The sequence below is a fragment of the Panthera onca genome, chromosome Y (genome assembly GCF_046562875.1).
Source record: "Panthera onca isolate mPanOnc1 chromosome Y, mPanOnc1 haplotype 2, whole genome shotgun sequence".
NCBI lineage: Eukaryota > Metazoa > Chordata > Mammalia > Carnivora > Felidae > Panthera > Panthera onca.
The window spans coordinates 29325693-29350169 of NC_138358.1; the positions used below are offsets into that span (position 1 = coordinate 29325693).

The window sequence follows — 24477 nt, forward strand, 5'->3', positions numbered from 1 at the left end:
TGATGGAAATGAACCAACCGTGAAGATAGGGGGTGGGGAGAGCAGGGAGAAGTCCCCGGGTGATGCCTGGTAAACCTTTCACTTCCGAATTCCCTTTGGGAGGAACAGACATCCACGGTAATGATTCAGGATCAAATAAATGTTCTCCCCAACAGAGACAAACACACAACCTCAGTTTTGAACTCATGCTATTCTGTCTTCCAGCACAAGCATATTCTTGGGGTACCTGGGGGGCTCAGTCGGTTAAGCATCTGACTTTGGCTCAGGTCATGATCTCACAGTTCGTGACCTCAACCCCTGCATCAGGCTCTGCACTGACAGCTCGCAGCCTGGAGCCCGCTTCGGATTCCGTGTCTCCCTCTCTGTCTGCCCCTCCCTGCTCGTGCTCTGTCTCTCTCAAAAACTAATAAACATTAAAAAAAAGTTTTTCAAAGTACAAGTGTATTCTCAGTCCTCTGAGTCTTGGGTGGAAAATATCTGGAACTGCTATGTGATTCATCTCGACATAGGATTTTGCTCGTGATACTACGTTATGCCTTAGGATATGTCCCAAATCACTATACACGCAATGGCCAGGAGAAAGTCACTGATGTCTGTTTCCATTTCTAATTATTTTGGGGCCCCACTGTCAAAAAAAAAAGTCAAATCACGGGCACGCCTGAGTGACTCAGTCAGTTTCAACATCTGACTCTTGGTTTCGGCTCAGGTCATGATCTCATGATTTCGTGAGTTCGAACACCGCATTGGGGCTCTGTCCTGACACAATAGAGCCTGCTTGGGATCCTCTCTCTCCTTCTCTCTCTGCCCGTCTCCCTTGCTCTCTCCCTGTCTCTCAAAATAAATAAATCAATTTTTTAAAAAGGTAAACATTGTTTTGAAAAACTCAAATCCTATAAAGCTATTTCTTTCGTACTTGTCTAGTGCAGGGAAATGAGACCACTGTGAATTCACAAGCTGACAAAAACCTTGGAATACAAACACCTAATGTGAACGAAACATCCACAATGATTTCGATCCCATTGACTGGAAACTGACAAACGAACTGCATGACCCCCTCCTGGCTGTGAGCTTCTTTAACCAGGCATAGAATTTCTATCTTGTCCATCTCTCCTACTATTTGTCACATGCCAGGGGATAAACACACATTTGGTCAACAATTCACTGAGGGGAGGGTCTTATGAGTCCCACAGAGCAGGTAGGAAACTGAGGCAGGGTTCTGTAGTCAGGCAGCAAAGACCAGCACAGCTGAGCAGAAACCACGGATGAGGACAGGAGACATGAAATGGGCGAAAACATGAAGACAGGAAAACCAGAAGAGTCTCTTGGAAGCATTTTGCCCGACACCACATCTTTCCTCTTCGTTCAAATAACGGGCGCATCCTGGACAGGTGGAGACAGTCACCTGCCCAAGCCCACTCCCACCATGGACCCCTCCTGGACCCTCTGGGACTCTGTGTGATCCAGGGGATCCCTCCAATGCTAAGGGCCCTCGAGGGTGCTCTGGCAATATGGCCAGAGCCCGTTGTGAGTGCCCAGTGCCCATGTCAAAGAAGTGGCAACACATATTTAGCATTGTAGTGGGTCAAATGGAGGCCCCAAAACACACGGATCCAGATCATGGCCCTGAGGAACCTGGGAATGGGGTCTCACTGGGGAATATGGCCTTTGGAGATGTGGGTAAGTGAAGGATCTGAGATGAGCTCATCTGGATGAGGGGGACCCTGAATCCAATGACAGGTGTCCTTGTGAGAGACACAAGAGGAGACACAGACACAGCAGAGAAGCCACGTGAAGGTGGAGTCAGAGATGGGAGGGATGCGACCAAAAGTCCAGAGATGCCTGGAGCCCAAGAAGCTGGAAGAGGCAGGAAGGACCCTCCCCTGGAGGCTCTGGAGGGACCACAGCCCTGCCTGGATATTACCAGCCCTGCCTGGATCTTATTGACCCTGCCTGGATCTCAGTGGTCCAGCCCTGCCTGGGTCTCAGTGGCCCTGCTCCTCTTGGATCTCAGTGGTCCAGCCCTACCTGGATCTCAGTGGCCCTGCCCCTCCTGGATCTCAGCGGCCCTGCCCCTCCTGGATCTCAGAATTCCTGCCCCGCCTGGGTCTCAGTGGCCCTGCCCCTCTTGGATCTCAGTGGTCCAGCCCTACCTGGATCTCAGTGGCCCTGCCCCTCCTGGATCTCAGTGGTCCTGCCCCACCTGGATCTGAGGGGCCCTGCCCTGCCTGGATCTCAGCAGCCCTGCCTGGAACTTAGCAGTCCTGCCCCTCCTGGATCTCAGTAGTCCTGCCCCTCCTGGATCTGAGGGGCCCTGCCCTGCCTGGATCTCAGCGGCCCTGCCCTGCCTGGATCTCAGTGATCCTGCCCTGCCTGGATCTGTGTTCGTACCCCACCTGGATATCAGGGGTCCTGTCCCTCCTAGATCTCAGGGATCCTGCCCCTCCTGGATCTCACTGGCCCTGCCCTGCTTGAAAGTGCAGCACATGTAATTAGGGAGCACCAATTAGATCCTGTGGAAGCTGATGCTTTGGGGGAGGAAGGACTTTTTGAAGGGGAAAAGAGAAAGCACATATATGAACCCCCCCACCCTGCACTCCTTTGAAATAGCAGCAAACACACTCATTCTAAACCTAAAGGCAAAGAAGAACCAGACGTAATAGCAAAACATTTATGGATAATAGGGAAATAAGCTTAAATTCTCCTGAGAGGGAGCAAATGCTGTCCGCATATCCCCCTCTGGTGGCCAGGAGGACTCACTGCGGGCTTTGGGCTGTGGCACCAAAGCTGGAAAATGTGGAAAATTCATAAACAGGACACCTGCCATTGGATTTAGGGGCATCCAGGATGAGCTCATCTCAGATCCTTCACTTACTCCCATCTGCAAAGGCCATGTTCCCAAGTAGGACCCCATTCCCAGGTTCCACAGGGTCAGAATGTGGATGTGTGTTTTTTCGGGGGACCACCATTCGACCTGACCCATGAGAGTGGGGGAGGCTCTGGAGACCATTTGTAGACCCTCTGACTTCCGGTCAGGAATGGGATGCTCCGGTCGTGAACGCCTGGCCCTTGACTACTGTACGAATCCCAGGAAGCTATGTCCCTGCACAGCCACCCCTTCTCTGCACGGTCCCCGCAATGACCCGCACCCTTTGTGTCTGTCCCCTCTCCCAGGTACAACACACAGTGATTGACGACCCACATCCGTGAAATGCGTTGTCCCTCCCTTTCATAAAAAGCAGACTTTTATTTTTTAAAAAGAGTTCTACTCAATGCTAAACCTGTCAGTTCCCATATTCTGCATACGTGGTAAACCCCAATCTGAGAGTGATGGGTCCTGGCTCGTTAAAAGGTCAGTTACAACGTGTCGCGCTCATAGGTAAACGTGCCAGTGGATAGGGGTCTCTCAAGGCCACTGTTTCCATGCACAATAATGGAAATTCAGCCATCAGGTGAAAGTGAGGACTTGACTTCTGGTCTACCTGGGAGACTCAGATAACATTTTTCATTCTTTTTTTTTTAAGTTCTTAATTAAATTTCAGTTAGTTAGCATATACTGTAAAATCAGTTTTGGGTGTACGATGTAGTGATTCAACACTCACACACCCACCCTGCGCTGATCACAAGTGCACTCCTTAATCCCCATCACCTGTTTTACCCCTCCCCCCATCCACCTCCGTCTGGTAACCATCAGTTTGTTCTCTGTAGTTAAGAGTCTGTTTCTTGATTTCCTCTGTCTCTTTTTTTTCTGCTATGTTCATCTGTTTCATTTCTTAAATTCCATATATGACTCACTGATCTATTTCTCTTAGCATAATAGACTCTAGCTCCATCCACATAGTTGCAAATGGCAAGATTTCATTCTTTTTCATGGCCGACTAATACTCCATTGTATATATATACCATATATCATCTTTATCCATTCATCCATCGATGGACATTTGGGCTCTTTCCATACTTTGGCTATTGTCGATAGTGCTGCTATAAACATGGGGTGCATGTGTCCCTTTGAAACAGCACACCTGCATCCCATGGATAAATGCCTAGTAGTGCAATTGCTGGGTCATAGGGTAGTTCTATTTTTAGTTTTCTGAGGAACCTCCAGACTGTTTTCCAGACTGGCTGCACCAGCTTGCATTGCCACCAACAATGCAAACGAGATCCTCTCTCTCCGCATCCTCCCCAACATCTGTTGTTGCCTGAGTTGTTAACGTGAGCCATTCCGACAGGTCTGAGGTGGTATCTCATTGTGGGTTTGATTTGTATTTCCCTGATGATCAGTATTTTTTTCCCTTTAACTCAGCTGATATGTCAGTAGTTATTCTGAAAGGTCTTGGAGATGTGTTTGTTCATGTGTTGTGTTTTATTACCAGCATTCTTGATGCCTGGGCTTAACCTTCATTGTTGGGAAACTTCCATGATAATAGTTAATATTCCTCAGGTGCGTTCTCAGCTAGTGAGGACCTGACATGCTGGGGACCAGGAAGCGGAAAGAGGAAAAAGGTCCAGATCGTCACCCGGGAAGGTCTGGAAACACAAAGGTGAGCTTTGCCTAGATTTTCTTTTCTCAAGTGCAGGGTATTCCATTTAGGGGCCCCGAACCTGTAAACAACGTGGAGCTGGCAAGACCACACCACAGTTAATAGTCCTGCCGGTTTGAATAACGACTCCAGACTTGCATTGTGATTCCTAGCAGATGGTCAGAGGCCATTAAGCAAGCTGGCTGAAAACCACAATAAATCCTTGTGAGCCACAGGGCAGAGAGACACCGGGTGTTTCCACGACAGGAGGGACTCTTTATGCACCAGAAAACAAGAAGCCAGATGGGGTTGGCCTGTCACGGGCCCCACGTTGTCCATCCGGCATGAGCTTCCTCTGGCCTTCGTTGCCTCAAGCATCCGATGCGGATCTGTATCTCCTCCCATGGACTGACTTCGTCCATGCCTTTCCTCCACTCACCACCTGTCCACATTCTTCACATGCGTCCTGCCCTGCCCTGGGGTGTCTCTCTTTCCAAAACGATGTTGAAGGCCTAACCCCCAGGTCCTGTGAATGGGGCCCTATTTAGACACAGGGTGTTTGCCTATAATGGCGTCAAGATGAGATCACTGGGGAGGGCCCAAGTTCAATGTGACCGGTGTCCTTACAAGAAGAGAAGAGACAGAGTTAAAGACCCACAGAGAGGAGACATCCGTGCAAATGCATGGATGTAGAGGGTATGTGCTGTGGACGTGCAAACACACGTGCCTTCCACGGTTACCAATTCTTGTCTACCCTCTCGGGCAATTCCTACTTCTTTCTTTCTACCTAGGTGTGAAATTTGCATCAGGTGCAAAAATTGAAGCCTGTATCTATCACGCATCCCTCCGCAACCCTCCCCCTCCTCCCCTTGGAGATGAGTACTGCCTTGTCCTCTGTGTGCACTTACTTATTCTAGGTCTCGTGTAGACATAGGACCATACCATGCACGGTCTTCTGTGTGTCCTGTCTCTCACTTAATGCCACGTTGAAATGCTTCCAAGATCTGTCACGTTGTAGCCCGTGCCAGGGTGGCAGTCCTTTTCCTGCGTGAGTAGCATTCCACTGTAGGCATGGACCACGTTCTGCTTCGGTGCTCATCCATCCGAGAACATTTGGGTTGATTCCGCCTTTTGGCTACTGTGAATCATCCGGCTGCGACCAGGGGTGTGCTGGTTTTATTTCAATAAAGGGCATATCCTCAGCAGTGGAAAGGCTGAGTCATAGGGGGACCCTACGTTGTGAACATTTTAGGCACTGGCTCGCTCTTTCTTGATCACCGCCTGACATTCTGGACCCCAGCTCCTGGGTCCGATCCTATTGCCATCACCTCCCAAGCCCTATGTGCCCACGTTCAGCTCACAACCCGCTGCCTACGAAACCAACTGACCCTTTTGTGTCTTCCCCTGGCCACGGCAGACACATCTTATGCTCCCATTTCCACAGTTCACCTTGAGATGATCATCTCCTCCAAATCTACATCATTCTCCAAATCGACATTCTGTGCTGTGTTCCCGATCTTGGCCGACGGACCTTCCATCCCCCTGACTGCCTCCAAGTAGGGACCTGCACATCTCCCTCGTGTGCATCGCTAATTTCTTCTCATGAAAGACAGACTCTGCACCCAGGTCAACACATGTGACCACCTCAGTCACTGCCTCTGTCATCTCTGCCACTAACACCTTGGATCATTCCAGTACCACCCAAGGTGGTTCCTGTGTCCTCTGTCCTCCATGCCTGCAGAAGAGAAGCCATTCACGGGCATTTTTCTGAAAACACGTTCAAGATGCGTGTTTCCATGTTGGCCTCCCCAACGAGGTGGCCGATATGATCTTTTTCTTAATGTTTATTTATTTTTGAGATGGAGGGAGGGGAAGAGAGAGAGGGAGACACAGTATCCGAAGCAGCTCCAGACTCTGAGCTGTCAGCACAGAGACCAATGTGAGGCTCAAACTCATGAACCAGGAGATCATGACTTGAGCTGAAGTCAGATGCCCAACCGACTGAGCCCCCCAGGCATCCCTGATATGGTCATCTTTATTCATGCACCTGCCTCTGGACCCTAGAACAACATGTTGTATAGGATGGGCCTTCAATACACATTTATGAGCAGATCCAGGTATGTATACATCAAAGGCAAAGCAGCACACAGCATTCTGGGTAGATGCACTCTTCCTGCTTTGGGTGAGTTCACACACCAACACACAATTCCATTTTATACCAGCTCCCCACCCAGTCAGCTCCTGACTTACTCCCGGCTTCCACGTGAACGTTCAAACTGGTGTCTACACGTTTTCTCTTTTCTCTAGTTAGGACGCAGATTTCCGGTCCATATTTCCATCCTGACTTTTTTTTTTTTTTTGACCCTGGTACTGTGTTATTCCGCGTTGGTGACTGAAAATTTTGAGGCTCACTTTCCTCCCGGAATTTGGAAAACCACTTTTATTTAAACTCTTGTTCCATCTATCCAGATTCATTCATTCATTCATTCATTCATTCATTCATTCATTCAGCAAAGTCAAGTTTTACATAGGGATCTTGGATAAGGATAGAACTGCTTTCTTTGTGAAACGTAGCTCTTTTTGCTGTGAAATCTTGCTTTGTCTCATTTGTACGAAGATATATTCCTGTTATTTTCATCCTTTCTGTTTCCCCAAAGCCCTCCATTGTTTGATGGGAGACAGGGCAGAATATTTGCCCCCAAACACCCACGCAGTGCTTAGGACCTAATGGAGATGACTGAGGTCAGAAAACATGACAGCCGAATGCAGGAAGAGGGCAGAGCTGACACAGCTAGGCTGTAATTGTCATGCCACAGGCTTTTGTCATAGTCCCTGCTGTCCTGGTGGTACCCCCGGCCCTCCCCACTCCCCCCCGCGGTCCTCACCTCCCCCCGTGATAATGACCCACTTGCATTAGACTCCCACCGTCCTCCCTGGCACATACACACCCTTATCGGAAGCCACCCCCTACCTCTCCTGTCTCAGCAAGACACTGTTTCTCATTTGCCAGTGGACGAGACGTGGCACCATATCAGATTCTGAATCTGAGTCGCTGTGGGTCCTGGGATTGTCGCTGAGGCCGCTGTGCGTGTGCTGGGGACCAGCTGCGTGCTTTGTGTGTGGTTCGCGTCACGGCTGTGTTCTCTCCACCAGGAGGCCAGCAGACATGGTGGCTGTGTCCACGCTTTCTACCTGCTTCTCCAGAAACTCGCGTCCTGACTATAAATCCGTGCATTTTCATATCTTTCTTCACTGTGTCGTTTGCATTTTGCAGGGGAAGCAACAGGCAGTGGGGCCAGAGAGTTGAAAGATAATACAGGATGAGACAGTGTTCCAGAAAGATTTGCTGGAGATCGGCACTTGTGCTCGATTATAGCTCGGACCTCACTCCAGTGGGATCTCAAGGTCTTCTAAGCTCTGGAACGTCCACTGAAACCCCCAATCTACATACATACAACAGAACGTTACCCAGTCCTGAAAATGAAGGAAACCCATTTTCATCAACAGGGAAGGACCTGGAGGGCCATACGCTAATGAGATAGGTCAGCCAGATCATGACCTGAGCTGAAGTTGGACGCTTAACTGACTGAGCCACCCAGGCGCCCCGCATGTGGAATCTTAAGTCACAGGTTCTGCTGTGGACGTACATTTTTAGCTCATTTGGGTCAATACCAAGGAATGGGATCCCTCCACCTTGTTGTAAAGGTGTGAGCTTTCACAGACTAAGTCCATTGCCTCACATGGATGCGGAATCATTCAAGGCCGGCTGGTGGCATATTCATCAGTAATGGCGGTCATTGGCTGGGTCTTGATAGGTAAAAACATCCCCCCTAAAGAACAGGGGCAGATGGGTGGCTCAGTCAGTTGTGCTTCTGACTCTTGATTTCAGCTCAGGTCATGATCCCAGGGTCATGAGATTGAGCCCCCATCGAGCTCCATCTTGAGCTGGGATCCTGGTTAAGATTCTCTCTCTGTCTCCCTCTACTGCTCACTCTCTCTATATAAAATAAAAAATAATAATAATAATAAAATGTTCAAAGTTAAAAAAAAAGTTATCCCCCTAAAGCACTGAGCTGGCTGGAAACCAAGGAATAATCTGAAGGTGAAACCAAGAATAGTTATAACAGACCAGTCTCTGGACGTTTCCCTGAGGGTGTTGGAGAAGCAGCAAAGGTGAGCATCTGTTTTCCTTAATCTCGGTGCAAATGTGAGCAGCTCATAGGAAACCCTCCCCAAAATACGCCTGGGACCCCCAAGGGCCAAACCCTCACTTTAAATTTTTTAAATGTTTATATTTGAGAAAGAGAGAGACAGAGACAGAGACAATAGAGCATGAGCAGGGGAGGGGCAGAGAGAGGGAGACACAGAATCCGAAGCGGGCTCCAGGCTCCGAGCTGTCAGCACAGAGCCCGACGCAAGGCTCGAACTCACGAAATGGGAGATCGTGACCTGAGCTGAAGGAGTCTTAAGCAACTGAGCCACCCAGGTGCCCCCAAACCCTCACTTTAAAAGGGAACAAGAAACATCACTTCTGTCTACACCACACTGGCTTTGTCCCAGCATGAAGGATTCCCACAGCCACACCAAGAAGGAAGTCAACCAGCTCGTCTGAAAAAGAAACAAGTACACAGAAAACCAGTCACTGCAGAAGCAGATACCACACTCAACTAAGAAAAAAGCAAAGCAAAACAAAACAAAACCCAGGCAACATAAAAAAAACCTGCAGTCATTCAGATAAGGCCGTTCTGGACCCAGACTTCAAAACCACAAAGTCTTAGTGTTTCAATCACTTAATTAATTAAATTCAAGCTTACTGTAAAATGCTGGGGATGAGAAAGTACAGAGGACGAGCAGGCAGTAGGACCAAAAAAGAAAAAAGGAAAAAGAAAAAAAAGTGAAAAAAAAAGTGTGTTATTTTTACATAACCTTAATCGTTAGAGAAACTGGCTGAGAGGGTCCATGGGACTTCTCAGTTTGATCTTTCCAACTTCCTGAGAATTTGCAATTACTTCAAAATTACAAATTAAAAAAGGGGGGGCAGAAATAAGAAATTCAATAATTAACTTTAAGATTTTTTTAAGTAGGGTCCACGCCCAGCACACAGCCCAACACGGGGCTCAAACTCACGACTGTGAGTTCAACACCTGAGCTGAGCTAAAGAGTTGGAGTCTCAACCAACTGAGCCGCCCAGGAACCCTAATATTACACATTTTTAAAGACCTTTAAAAACAACACACCTCCCCCAATGAAAGGGGCCAGGGTTTCTTGGAGACAAGGCTGATGGTCGAGGACCAGAGCAGGAAACCCACAAATCTATAGCAACGTGAACCACACAATAAATCACAGCAGACTGCATAGTAACCCAAAGAATTAGGTAAATATCCACAAAGCCATACAGACATAATTACATGATTAAATAGACACATGGTAGGAAGACACACATTTTTTTTAACAACTTCAATTAATATATGTAAAAGGAATGTGCAAAATAGAAAAACAACACAGTGAAAAAAAAATAGTGCAGCCAAGACCCACGAATGAATGCCAAAATCAGACAGTGGAAGATTTTTTTAATGTTTATTTATTTATTTTTGAGAAAGAGAGACACAGAGTGTAAGCAGGGGAGGGGAAGAGAGAGAGGGAGACACAGAATCCTGAAGCAGGCTCCACGCTCCGAGCTGTCAGCACAGAGCCTGAAACGGGGCTTGAACTCACAAACTGCGAGATCATGACCTGGGCTGAAGTGGGACACTTAACCGACTGAGCCATCCAGGCGACCCAACGTTTGTTTGTTTATTGAAGTCGGACACTTAACTGACTGAGCCATCCAGGCCACCCAATGTTTGTTTATTTATTGAAGTCGGACGCTTAACCGACTGAGCCATCCAGGCAACCCAACATTTGTTTATTTATTGAAGTCGGACGCTTAACCAACTGAGCCATCATTTGTTTATTGAAGTCGGACGCTTAACCGACTGAGCCATCCAGGCGACCCAACGTTTGTTTATTTATTGAAGTCGGATGTTTAACCGACTGAGCCATCCAGGTGACCCAACGTTTGTTTGTTTATTGAAGTCGGACACTTAACTGACTGAGCCATCCAGGCGACCCAACATTTGTTTGTTTATTGAAGTCAGACACTTAACCGACTGAGCCATCCAGGCGAAGCAACATTTGTTTATTTATTGAAGTTGGACGCTTAACCAACTGAGCCATCCAGGCGACCCAACGTTTGTTGTTTATTGAAGTCAGACACTTAACCGACTGAGCCATCCAGGCGACCCAATGTTTGTTTGTTTATTGAAGTCGGACGCTTAACCGACTGAGCCATCCAGGCGACCCAACGTTTGTTTGTTTATTGAAGTCGGACGCTTAACCAACTGAGCCATCCAGGCAACCCAATGTTTATTTATTTATATTTTAAAGAGAGACAGAGACAGAGAGTGAGAGAGGAGGGGCAGAGAGAGAGAGGGAGACCCAGAATCCGAAGCAGGTCCCAGGCTCTGAGCTGTCAGCACAGAGCCCCCCTCTGTGTCTGTACTCAACATCCACATCTCCTTTAGGAACATTTTCCTCTTGGGGATGGGGCGTGGCTGTGTCTCCACCCGGGAGCCTCCCTGGGTGTCATTCATCTGGCCACAGGGCTGTTGTTTCCTAGCTGTGAAATTCTGCAGGGACCAAGGCGTGCCACTCACATGATCCGCGGCCTGCAGTTTGGTGTGCGAGGTTGCAGTGTGGAGTGGGCCAAGGGCCCCCAGGGAGTGGCTTCGGAGGGGAAGCTGAGTCACCACGGGGGCCGCCTTGGGGCTTCTCACGTGCAGCGCCTCCCGTCCAGGCTGGGTGCTGCCTCAGAATGGTTCTGCACACAGCCCTGTGGGCCCCCAGCAGACAGGCTGTGCCAGACACAGCCCGTTTTCCACCTCCCATCCAACTGCACAGGTGAGGGGCGGGGGGTCTGGGCGGTGAAGAAGGAGCTCGAATGTGCACCTGTGCCTTCTGGGGCCTGGCTCCAGGACACCCTTGCACCCCTGTCTCTGCAGCCCAGCCTGCTTTCCAGGGAGACCCCCCTGCCCCCACCCCACACAGACCTGAGCTCTCAGGACTTACTCCTCAGTGCTCAGCCACCCTCCCCGCCCCCCACCTCCAGCCTTGGTCACACCTGTTTCCCCTTCAGACCTCAGGTCCCTCCGCCCATGAGTCCAGCCCAGGGCAGCTCCCCATTCGTACCCTTGGTGGCACTCACAGAATTCAGGAATTACTCTTCTGGATAGCGAACACAGGTTTTTCTGGTAGACTTTCAGACTTAACAGAGAACCTGGGAAGACAGTAGAGATAGTTTCCAAATACTCTGCCAACACAGTGTCCTCCATGGGGACAAGCAGGTGCACTGGGTGACCTGGGCACAAGGGTGACCCAGGGATGGGCAGGTGTGCTGGCTGACATCACAGATACACCAGGATCCTTGCTCCAGACCTCTCTCCTTCCACAGCCAAGCAGATTGTGGAGGGGGGAGACCTAGGAACTTAGAAAATCATTTGGTGCCCTTGTCACAAGTGATAAGCCGATATTGATACATTACAAGGTGCCTGGGGGTCACTCGGGTAAGCATCTGACTTTGGCTCAGGTCGTGATCTCACAGTTCATGGGTTCGAGCCCCGTGTTGTGCTCTGTGCTGACAGCTCGGAACCTGGAGCCTGCTTCGGATTCTGTGTCTCCCTCTCTCTCTGCCCCTCTTCCCTGCACCTCAAGAATAACTAAACATTAAAAAAGTTTAAATAAAAGTAAAAAAATAAAATCAAGTATTTGTTTAAAATCCCACTGGGCTGCGCCTATCCCTCCCTCCTCGGGTCCCTTGCCCTCAACCCCGGGCAACCTTGGGCACCCGTCCAAGTGTTTGTAACTGTGCACGTTCGATCGGTTTGTCTGCCATTAGCAGGGACGCATGGAGGCTCACGGTTTACACGTCTGCATCCGGCCTCCTGACATGAGGACCCCACCCCTCTTGTCTCTACTTGTCACGCCCGAAGTACCACTTAAATGCTGACTCTTTAGCAATCCACACGGGAGGGATGAAGGAAATTATCTGGGTAAACAGTTTTAGAAGCTGAATTAATGAGAGAGAAGTGGTTGTCTTTCAAGATTTTTTTTTAATTTTTTTTAATTTTTTTATTTTTAAAAAAATTTTTTTAATATTTATCTATTTTTGACAGAGAGAGAGACAGAGCGTGAGCAGGGGAGGCGCAGAGAGAGGGGGAGACACAGAATCAGAAGCAGGCTCCAGGCTCTGAGCAGTCAGCCAGAGCCCGACGTGGGGCTCGAACTCACGAACCTCGAGATCATGACCTGAGCCGAAGTCGGATGCTCAACTGACTGAGCCACCCAGGCACCCCTCAAGATTTTTTTTTAAATGTCTATTTATTTTTGAGAAACAGAAAGCCTGAGCAGGGGAGGGGCAGAGACAAAGGGAGACACAGAATCTGAAGCAGGTTCCAGGCTCTGAGCCATCAGCACAGAGCCCGACGCGGGGCTTGAACCCATGAACTGTGAGATCAGGACCTGAGCCAAAGTCGGACGCTCAGCTCATGATCTCATGGTCCTGGGTTCGAGCCCCATGTCTGGCTCTGTGTGGACGTTCCGAGCCTGCCTAGGATTCTGCCTCCCTCTCTTTCAGCCCATCTGTCTCTCTCGAAAAGAAATAATAACTAAAGATTTTTAAATGTTACATCGAACTAAAAACATTGCACAGCCAAGGGAATGATCACCGCAGGAAAGACAGATAGGGAGCAGGAGGAAATATTTCGGAAGCCCCTTTCTGATCCTACAGGGCACGTACTCGGGGCCTGCTGACTACGTTAAAGAAAAATACAGGCACTGCCTGAAATCGATTGAGTATTTGCTTTAGGATAAAGGTTCTTCATTCTGGTTTATGGGTAAAAGTCAAGCAGTTTGTCTTAAGGATGCAAACACATTCCCTCGGCGTTGACCGTGATCGTATGAGTGTGTGGTTTCTGGCTCCCCAGGAGAACGAGAGGGACTCTCGGGTTGCTCGATCGGTGGGGTCTCGTGGGTTCTCTGCAGGAACCTTCACATCCCTGCTCCCGATGGCTGAGCCCCACTCTCCTTGTCGGCTACATAATGCTCAGCCCTCTTGAGGCAAACCTAGCCTCTCCGAGAGGCTCCCCGAGCCTCGAGCATGAGATTCTCTGTTTCCAAAGTTTGTGGGCTCTCTGTGCTTGTGTCGCCTTTCGTCGCATGGCCTTGGAAAGTCTGTGAACACGTGGGTCTAACAGCAGCGATTGGGCATTGTGTCCGGGTGATTAAATCCACGCACAAAATTCCCGGGTATGACGGAGGCTCCGTTCGGTTTCCTCACATTAACCAAACGAGCCCGGCATTGCCTGCCAATGTTGCGAATGTGCAACGGGTGTGATATTGTTTGCGAAACAGGAAGCCATTCTGCCAAAAAACTGAGCTCAAAGATGTGCGATTGTGCATTTGAGGCCAGTCTCAAGATAGGACCAATGATAAGGAGGGAAGTGTATATAAAAAAAAATAAGTCACTTGATACATTTTCTTATTTTTAAAAATTTTTTAATGTTTATTTTTGAAAGAGAGAGAGGAGCACGAGTGAGGAAGGGGGGAGAGAGAGGGAGACAGAATCGGAAGCAGGCTCCAGGCTCCGAGCCATCAGCACAGAGCCCGATGCAGGGCTCAAACCCACAAACCATGAGATCATGACCTGAGCCGAAGTCGAATGCTCAGCCGACTGAGCCACCCAGGTGCCCCTCAATTTATATACTTTAAAAATACAGGCACAGGTGGATGAAAGAATCAGTTTGCCACCATTCAAGCTGGCACATTTTATGAAAGATCTGATTTTGACATAACCAGAATTAATTTTGTGAGATCATTCGCAGTTCCTTCCCCAGCGTAGTTTGTAACTCAGTATAAAACCCCACAACATGCCATGCACTGTGCCTTCCTGTGATGACCCTGGGTGTGAGTCCACTGGGGACTGAGTCCATTTACTGAGTCAGATTTACTGTCCTGCCATACGGGTCATGGAAGAAGCCAGTGCAAAAATTGGGTGGGTGTTCTCATTTCGGGTGATCCCATCCTGGCTCCGTAACTGCTCTCCACGAACCCTACCCCAACCTAAGGTTACCACCCCTGGCTCTCAAATTCACTGTAATTTGTTCTGCTTTACAAAGAGCATGAAAATAATTAACCTTCTCAGCAAAATCAGGTGGCAGCCAGACAGGGCATCCAATGCCGGCCTTGTTGGCTTTGGGAGAATTTCAGCGTGAACTCACCAGCATTGTTTGCCCACCGCTGGGTCTCATCAGGTGAAGACACCACTTTCAAATCCTCAAAGGGGTCCAAATGCTCGCTATTGTCCCCCTGAATGGGTCAGGGGGGGCCCAGGTTGTATTGAAACCCCGGGATCTTAGTGTGGAGACATTTCCCTGCAAGGCATGCTGGGAAGTGTGGGGAGCACGTGGGGCCGCCAGGGGGCACTGGCCATTGCCCCAAACCCTCAGAACTCAGGTCCCCTGGGCACAGCCAGACAACAAAACCAATGCTGATAAATCACACATCCTGTCCTCGTCCTGGGAGCCATCAGTGCAGATTGGAGGCAGGGAGGAAAAAAGTTTCGATGAGGAATAAGATGGGATTCGGCACACCCATCAGGGTGGCTGACATCCAAACCAACCAAGAAAAGAACGGAAAATAACAAGGGTACCAGGGATGTAGACAGATGGGAACCTTTGTCCACCGCTGGACGCAACCCATGGGTCCATCAACAGATGAGCGGATGAACGAATGTGGTCCAGGCACACAGCGGAATATGGCTCAGCCCTGAGAAGCATGGACGTTCTGTACCTGCGATCATGCGAATGGACTCTGGGGACATCGTGGTGAGTGACATAAACCAGACACAGAAGGACGAATCCTGTGTGATCCCACGTCTACGGCGTCCCTACAGGAGTCACATCTATAGACTTGGAAGTATATGCTGCTGGGGACAGGCTTCAGTGTTTCGTGGGGACCTAGCTTCAGTTTCTGGGGATGGAAAGTTCTGGACATGATGTCTTACCTCAGTTACAAGGAATCAGGGAGGTCCTATAAAACTACAAATCCCTCAGTAATGTACCCCTTTGTCCCTGGGGGTACAATCCCAATCCCTCCCTAGACAAGGCAGCCCTGAGTGAACCCCATCTGCTGTCCCAGCCCCTTTGAGCCTGGCCACATGGCTGGAGACAAGGGCACGGGGCTATCTGATGCTCAGGCACATACAGTGTGCAAAGCTGTGGTGAGGAGATTCAGGCTTCTGATGTGTCCATCACACAAGGGGACTGATTATCACTCTTTTATCTTGGGAGAATTAAGGATAGTGGCCTCATTTGGAAGAGAATGTTCTGGGCAAAGAGGCCAGACCGGGCAGGTGGTCAAGCAAGGAGAAAAATGTCTCAGACAGCCCAGACAGGGTCACAGGAGGGAATGTGCTTTCTTAAGCCCCGCACGTATTTGTGGGGTGTTTTAAGGGATATTTTAAGAACACTTCCTCCTTGAAAACAAGGCTTATATGTGCCTCTTAAAAAGCAGAGAGATCCAATTTCAGGAAAATGCAATTGGTTTGTGCAATGCTGCCTGCACCTTGAGCCCATCAACGTCCTTTACAGAGCAGGGAGGGGACCCTTCTCAGTAGATGTGGACACCCCAGGCGTTTGGCAAGGCACCTGCCAGACATCAGGTGACCTCTCTGGAAGGCACCCTGCAACCTCGGAGGCACAGACGGGATGGGAAGGAGCTATGGTACGCAGGGTTCTGAGGTGGTCTCCAGATTTCCATCCCCTGGTGCACACACCCTGTATAATCCCCTTCCCTGGAGTATGACCTGGACCCGTGAGCATGGTGGATGTCACTCTTGGGACAATGCTACTAATCAGGTAACTTTGACTGCATCAGAGGGAGATTATCCGCGGTGGGCCTGACGTAATCAGAGGATCCCCTTAGGAGAAGGTGAATTTCACCAACAACAAGAATGAACTGGAAGAGAAATTCAATCTTCAGATGAGAACACAGCCCCGGCCGATTCTTTATTGCATTTTGTTGAGACCCTAAGAAAAGGACCCAGCTGACTCATGCCTAGAATCCTGATCCACCGCCACTGTGAAATAATACATCTGTATTGTTCTAAGCTGCTAAGTTTGGGAGGACTTTTGTTACACAGAAATAGCTAACTAATACATCAGCTCAGGATTGGCAGAGCTGAGGTGGAGGAGGGTGACCAGACGTCCATTGCATGGGGTCTCCACTGAAGGATGAGGCAGCTGAGCATTTTATACCTGGGCTCTGTACCCTTCTAACTGCCCATTTCCCAGGAACTGTAGGGTAGAAACTCACCAGAGCTAATCAGGGTAGAACTTTCCAAGTCAGTGGCCCAGCCGGGAGAAAGGAAACAAGGATGTGTTATTTCTTCCTGACGCCCACACTACACGTCTGTTTCCACTTTGGCAGGAACCAGAAAGATCCCATATGGAGAGAAAACAGGGAAAGGAGGACATGTTAGCCAAGGGCATGACACCGGGTTGTAGAGTGTCCCCTCAAAATTCACATGCACTCAGAGCCTCGAAAGAGGGTGTTATTTGGAAATAGGATCTTTGTGCACGTAATTAGTCAGGATGATATCCTACAAGGTTGGATCCAATAGGACTAGTGTCCTTATTAGAAGACCATGTGAAGACACAAGGCGGAGGTTGAAGAGATACATCCACAAGCCGAGAGTGGCCAAAGATTCCTGGGAAACCACTGAGTCCCGAAACAGATTGTTCTTCAGGGAATCCATACGGAACCCTCCCTGCTGACAGCTCGACCTCGGATTTCTAGCCTCCAGAACTGAGCGAATACATTTCTCCTGCTCAAAGACCCCCATGGGTATTTTGTCATGGCAGTTGTTGGAAACAAATCTGTGTCTTAACAATGGATTTGGATATCAAACATGATTTCCTCCTCTCAAGGGAATTTTGACCAAATAGCCAGTGAGTGTAACACCCAACATGAAAATTGCTCTGAATCACCCAGCATGGACCAGTATAAATAGTCAACATGGCAAGACGACAGGTTAGTGCCCACAGATAATTATTTCAACCATCCCTTACCATGAATAAATGTCACAGAGCTGGAGAAAATGATTTAGGGTCCGGCCCCACTGAGATTCTCTATCTCTGTCTTGGGGCAAGAATATTTCAGAGTAGAGGGATAGTGGGAAGATTTCCCAACACCTCCCATCCACAAAGCAAGTGCAACTTCTTGGGGAGCCAATTGGATCCCGGCGGCTGACTCTTTGATGTTCAAATATGACAACTACTGTGTAGGTGATTGAGAAGGAATCCCTATGGCAATCAGGCATATTCGGTAAATCTCCCACGTCCCCTCCAGCTGGGTCTGCTGGTGACGAATCATCGTCCTGTCCATTCACGTCTGTCCTAGGTCTTGTCCTCACCCGAGTCTGGTTATCATACGAGAAGCAAGGACCTTCTGGTTGCCAACACACCAACACAATTATTTTAATAGGTTTAGATGGACTTAATTGGACAAAAGGTGGCCTGAATGCTTGAGGAGTTCACTGTAAGTCCTGCATGACCAATATTATTGATGACAAAGGAAGCTTCTGCAGAAACAAAGAGGAGCTCCTTAAAAGAAAGGCAGAAGTCCATCACGTTTGGTATGTTAGCTCAGGCTGCAGTAACAGCATACCGTAGATGGGGGGTGTGGGGAGGGATGGCTTAAGCACAAATTTATTTTCTTGCTGCTCTGGAGGCTGCAAGGGTGAGACCCCGGTGTCAGCACAGTCAGATTCTGGGGAGGATTGTCTTCCTGGCTTGGACATGACCGTCATCTTGTGCATTTTCACATGGCAGAAGGAATGCGTTCATCTCTTCTTACAAGGACAGTAAACGCACCCTCGTCTGACCCTAATCACCTCCCAAAGACCCCACCTCTGAACCTCATCCCACTGGGGGAGGAGGGCTTCCCCATGTGAACTCTGGGGGACACAATTCACTCCATGTACTCAGCCTCCCCCGTTGTTATAAACAGCATCATCCACATGCTCAAACCAGAATCCCGAGCGCATGCCTGACTCTTCCATCCCCTTCTCCCCCACATTCGGAACACTTTCAGGCTTTGTCCATTCTCTCCAAGGCACGTACTTCCAGTCTGCCCCATTTTCTCCATCATGGCGGCCACCAGCCAGGACCCAAACACCACCACCATCTTGGACCATGGTCACACTCGACTACATGCTCTCCCTTGCCCTTTCCTATCGTTCTCCAAGCATTGGTGCAGAGGCAGCCGCCATGACACCATCCATCCAGAGCCACTCACATGCCACGGGCTGTCGACGACCGCCTGGCACCCCAGCACCTCCCCCAAGACCACGTGCTCTCATGCCTCAACCTCTCCATTTCTCCCTCCCATCCCACCTGCCCTCCCCACGTCAGGCACACCAACCTTCCCCTGGGTCTCTGAACCCACTCAGTCCTTCCTGCCCTCCCATTGATGGAGCAGAAGAAATAATGATAGAAATGACAGAAGACAAACGTTGTCAGCCGAAGGAATCGTGGGGGGAAAAAATGGTGACGTCGGAGGTCTCACTGAAAACGTAAAACAGACCCGATCCTAGACACGGGCAGATGTGTCAAACCAGATAAAATAAAGAAAACTCTCCAAGGGTTTACGGGGAATGAAAATAACAGAAGGGTCCAGCTGGTCTGGTTTCATTTCATCTCGGACATAAGAAATGGCAGAGTGCTTTTGGATTTGCCCGGTAGTGATGGGGGGAAAATCGTTATTAAGAATTCCACAGGGGGGCGCCTGGGGGGCTCAGTCGGTTAAGCGTCCAACTTCGGCTCAGGTCATGATCTCACAGTTGGTGGGTCCGAGCCCCGCATCAGGCTCTGTGCTGACAGCTCAGAGCCTGCATCCTGCTTTGGATTCTGGGTCTCCCTCTCTCTCTGTTCCTCCCCCGCTCATGCTCTGTCTCTCTCTCCCCTTCAAAAATAAATAAAAACATTAAAAAAAAAAAAAAAAGAATTCCACAGGTTGGGGCACCGACTGGCTCAGTCGGTTAAACATCCGACTTCGGCTCAAGTCACGATCTCACGGTTCGTGGGTCCCAGCCCCACATGGGGCTCTGTGCTGACAGCTCGGAGCCTGGAGCCTGCTTCCCATTCTGTGTCTCCCTCTCTCTCTGCCTCTCCCCTGCTCACACTCTGTCCCTGTCCCTGTCAAAAATAAATAAACATTAAAAATAAATTAGAAAAAAGAATTCCATGGGGAAGACCATAGGGGAATGAGCTCTTTGTCCCCCAAATACCGTGGCAATAATTTCAAATACAGTCCACTCAGACCATGGCTTTTCACTCAGTAATTCTGCAGTGTTCCAGTCATGCTCTGTACAGGGAACCGCTCTAGGGAATCTTGCAGTGAAACCGTTTATCCCCTAAATCAAGCAATTTTTGTCACGGTTGACTATTTGCATCAGGAGCACTCAGAACATGGAAAGAGGGTTCCATTCTTAATCCGCACTTCAAAAATAAAATAAAATAAAATAAAATAAAACCATCAAAAACCGAAGGCAAAACAGATTATGATTTGCAAATGCCTTGCTAAAATCAGGGTGCAGAGAACGTATCTGTGCCCTCACATCTCTCAAGCCAAGGAACAGGAACAAAGTACCCTTAATAGGATTTTTTCAGACTATGACCACATAATTTGCATTTTCCTCTCCAAGGGACAAAACCAGAATTGGCTGATTTTCATTGGTTCAGTACTTTTCTCTGTAGATTAGTGCCCCTTAAAGAAGGGGGAACATCCTCCCACATTAATATTTAGAATTCAAAGCCTTTTTAAGGATCTACAATCCCCTCAAATGTCATATGCTACCAAAAAAAAAAAAAAAAGACACGTCACATTTGTTTGGGAAAGACACCCGTACCAGGCAGGGTATTTCAAGAACCTGGGCACCCATGACTGGGCTGATATGGGTCTTTTTTATGATTTCAGAAACTCAAGATGCTCCTTTCACTTGAGGGAAGATCCCGTCTAACGCCTTGGACATGAGCTGGCGCGAACCAAACCCGCACAGAACAATCCCCGTGCCCTCTGTGCTCAAGGAGACCCGGAGAACCTGGTAAGCGTGGGCTGAGTGCAGGTGAGTGTGCCCGTGGCCTCTGTGTGCTCGCCATGCACCATCAATGAATCAGAGATCACATAAAACGTGTGCATCGACTCCCTCCATCTCCACCAGAGCCCTGGCCAGGAAGATGCTTTTATGGCCATTTTTTTTTTTAACAACAACATCGAGGCACACGATAAGTATATTAGCTATTATTTACATATATCGTATATTTTCATATATTACGCATGACCTCATGTGCAAGGGCTTGGATACGCGTACAGACAGCGTCAGAGGCGGGCAGAAGACATAACTGGTATTCACAACATGCTCGTGAGCTGTCGGAAAACCCACACGGCTCAGAATTGTGGAATCGGAAGGACCTTCCTTCCAGGCAGGAAACTGCTTTGCCCGGAATTGTTGTCAGCTTCTCCCTGCAAGTGGCCCTGGCTCTCACAGCCCTGGTGTCTGCGTCCCAGATTTCCCCCGAGAACTCAGAGTCTAGGGCTTGGTCATTACACCACATCACAGCAGAAGTCCCCTAGGGGTTGGCTGTGCTAACGTCACACACTGTGTCCCCGACCAGACCCCCGCAGGGCTGTCCTCAGCCCCCTCGGACACAGCAGGTGGTCACATGGCAGGCTCTGTATTCGAATCTCCATATCCTCTGTGCATTGACAGGCAGAGGCCATATAAAGAATAAAAAGCACTTTCCAAAAAAAAAACAAACAAACTGGTGGCATTCTTCTTGTCCTCAAAGGGGTCTCCCACGTGGATGTTTCACCCTGAGGTCCGTGCATGTCCCAGGGGACATGATACAGGAAACCAAGGCACCCTCACAATTAGGGATGAGGTCTGTTTGTATGTGTGCACCTGATGCAGGAAACTCACCCGGAGTTTTTGTTCGCTGTGAAACATCTTTGCACCAACGGTTGTCAGGAACCCTGGACAACAGGAGGCATGTGGCCGCCCCACACCCTCTCCAGAGGCAAAGACAGACTCGTTCGAAAGCTCATCTGACGCAGACTGTCGTCCAGACGGGACCTCCGTGCACCTTCGAGTTTCCCTTCTTCAAACCTGGACGGGCCTGGCGAGCGCGGGAAGGGGGCCCCGGACACGCGTGCAACCTGGGATGAGCGGTGGGGACCGGGCTGCTGCTCACGTCCGACCCCCCCTCGCAGCCGAGCAGGGACCTCTCTGCATCAGGAAGACGCGTGACGCGTGCAGGCAGCTGGTCTGACCCGGAAGGCTCTGCGGGGACCTCGGCGCTCAGGCTGGGAAACCAAAGTCTGGACGGCGCGGTGACGTGTTTGGGGAACCGGAGCGCGTCTGAGCTCTCGCGCCTCCAATGGTGTCCCCACGACGGCGGGCCTCGTACGCATGCACCTGCCTCAGCCTGGAGCCCTCCGCTCACACGTGTGCTCATGTGGGTAAAGGACACACGTATGCATGTGCACACGTCAGGGTCCTCGGCCCAGACACACACACACACGCACACACACACGCACACACCCCTACGTCCTTTACAAACTGCTAAACACAGATAACCCACCACAACGTAGTTGGGAATATCTCCCCCGGACAGGTGCCCTCAGAAAGTTTGTTCTCTTTTGGTCAAACATAGCGGCAGTGAGGACTTTCTTTTCTCATTATGTCAAATGCTTTCTTATTTACTTATGATACATGTTGTTATACATATCATGATATTTATGATATATTTACTATATATTATACATTATCGTATGTAATAAATGCATAGTAAAGTAAATATATATCACATATATAATAGTATATAATTATATATGTACAATTATATGTAATAAATGTGTTATATATAATTATATGTATGATTATGCACTTAATAAACAAATCTTAAATATATATCACCTATATTATATAATACATAATACATGATAATAAATCCATTTATTTATTATATATAATTATATATAACATTATTACATTTATTACATTTACATGGTAATGTATTACAATGTAATGTATTACGTTACATTATTACATTTATAATTATATATAATAAATCTATCTAACTATATAACTATAGTTATATATAATATGTATGTAATTATATATAATTCTATATGTATATATTTTATATGTATATATTATATGTATGATTATGCATATAATAAATTATATATAATTTATTGTATATATAATTATACATACATATAATTATATATATAAAATATATATTATATATTTTAGATATATAAATATTTTATATATTTTATATATTTTTTATATATTATATATTTTATATATATAAATATTTTATATATATTTTATTTTATATATATTCTATTTTATTTTATATATATAAATTTTATATTTTTAATATTTTTTATATTTTTATTATTTATATTTTATATGTATAAATATTTTATATATTTTATATATAAAATATTTAATTATATGTATATTTATATATTTTTATTATATATATACATTATATATTTTATAATATACATTATATATACATATAATTATATGTATGATTATATATTTATATGTGTATAAATATAATTATATGTATGATTATGCATATAATAAACAAATCTTAAAATAGATATCATGTATATAATATGATATATAAGTATATAATAAATACATTTATTATATGTAATTATTATATATAACATTATATTATATTTATATATAATAAATCTATTATATACTTCTATAATACCTCTATAATACTTATTTAACATTATATTATAATTATATATAACAAATCTATTTATTATATACTTATATAATGTTATATATAATAATTGTATATAATAAATCCATTTATCATATGTAATTATATGTATGATTATGCATATAATAAATATTAAAATAAATATATACATATATAAATCCATAATAAATACATTGTATATTATATATATATAATAGTCACTTATGCTTGCAAATCCCCCAAAGAGGTAGATTCTTGCCTTCAGAAGCATTTTGAACGTACCCCTTCTCTTCCTTTACCTCCGGCCACCTGCCCACATCCACCTGAGTTGTGAGAAACACGTTTTATTCCAGCTCTATGTATTTTTTCCCTACCTGCGTGGGCTCGTGAATCGTGCCAGGATTTCTTCTGGTCTCATATGTGTGTGTCTGTGTGTGTGCTTTAATTTTGGAGAAGAGAATTCCCCACGAATGGATGCTTAAGTTTGCAATCGTAGTCAAAATTCAATCCAAGGTGTTTTGAACCCCGTCGAAGGCTCTTCCTGGGATCCAGGGGCCGGAGGTGCTTTCCTGACGGAGACAAGATGGCCAAGCACTCGGCTCAGGACGAGCAGAAAGCGTCCAGCCCCCGGGGTGGCGCAGGGAAGTGGAGGGGGCAGGGCGTCCCCCCGCAGCCCAGGTCCAGGAAGGTGCACGTGCAGCCCAGGTGACTGTCTGTAGGGACTGACAAAGGCAGAGGCAGGGGAGGAGCACAGGTGGCAGGTGGGAGGCACGGAGTGGGGATTCTCCAGGTAGCTAACTACCCATGGCAAGGACTGATCACACAGAGTGACAGTTGTACAGTTTCTCAGAGACACCCCGACCTCGAATACCTATGACTCTCTCGGTTGTCCTGAGCCCGACCCTAAGGAGGCTCAGCCTTTGCCTTCGTCAGGGCGCTCCAGAGAAACAGAACGGACAGGATGGGTATATGTATACAGAAATGTTAATCTCATGCAAAACCAAACAAAAACAGACAACAACAATGAAAAAAAAAACCTTCGCAGAAACCTCCAGATCATATTTGGCCACATC

At 47.5% G+C, this 24477-nt stretch overlaps 1 protein-coding gene across 1 annotated transcript in view; it reads left to right on the forward strand.

The window, feature by feature from the left end:
- Positions 1–21347, forward strand: part of LOC145714930 (polyprenol dehydrogenase-like) — a 203029-nt gene extending 181682 nt beyond the window's left edge. The window contains exon 7 of the mRNA XM_081794462.1: positions 20589–21347. Within this exon, the coding sequence (XP_081650588.1) occupies positions 20589–20645 (57 nt within the window). The 3' untranslated portion in view covers positions 20646–21347. The remainder of the gene's footprint in view (positions 1–20588) is intronic.
- The last annotated feature ends 3130 nt before the right edge of the window (positions 21348–24477 follow it).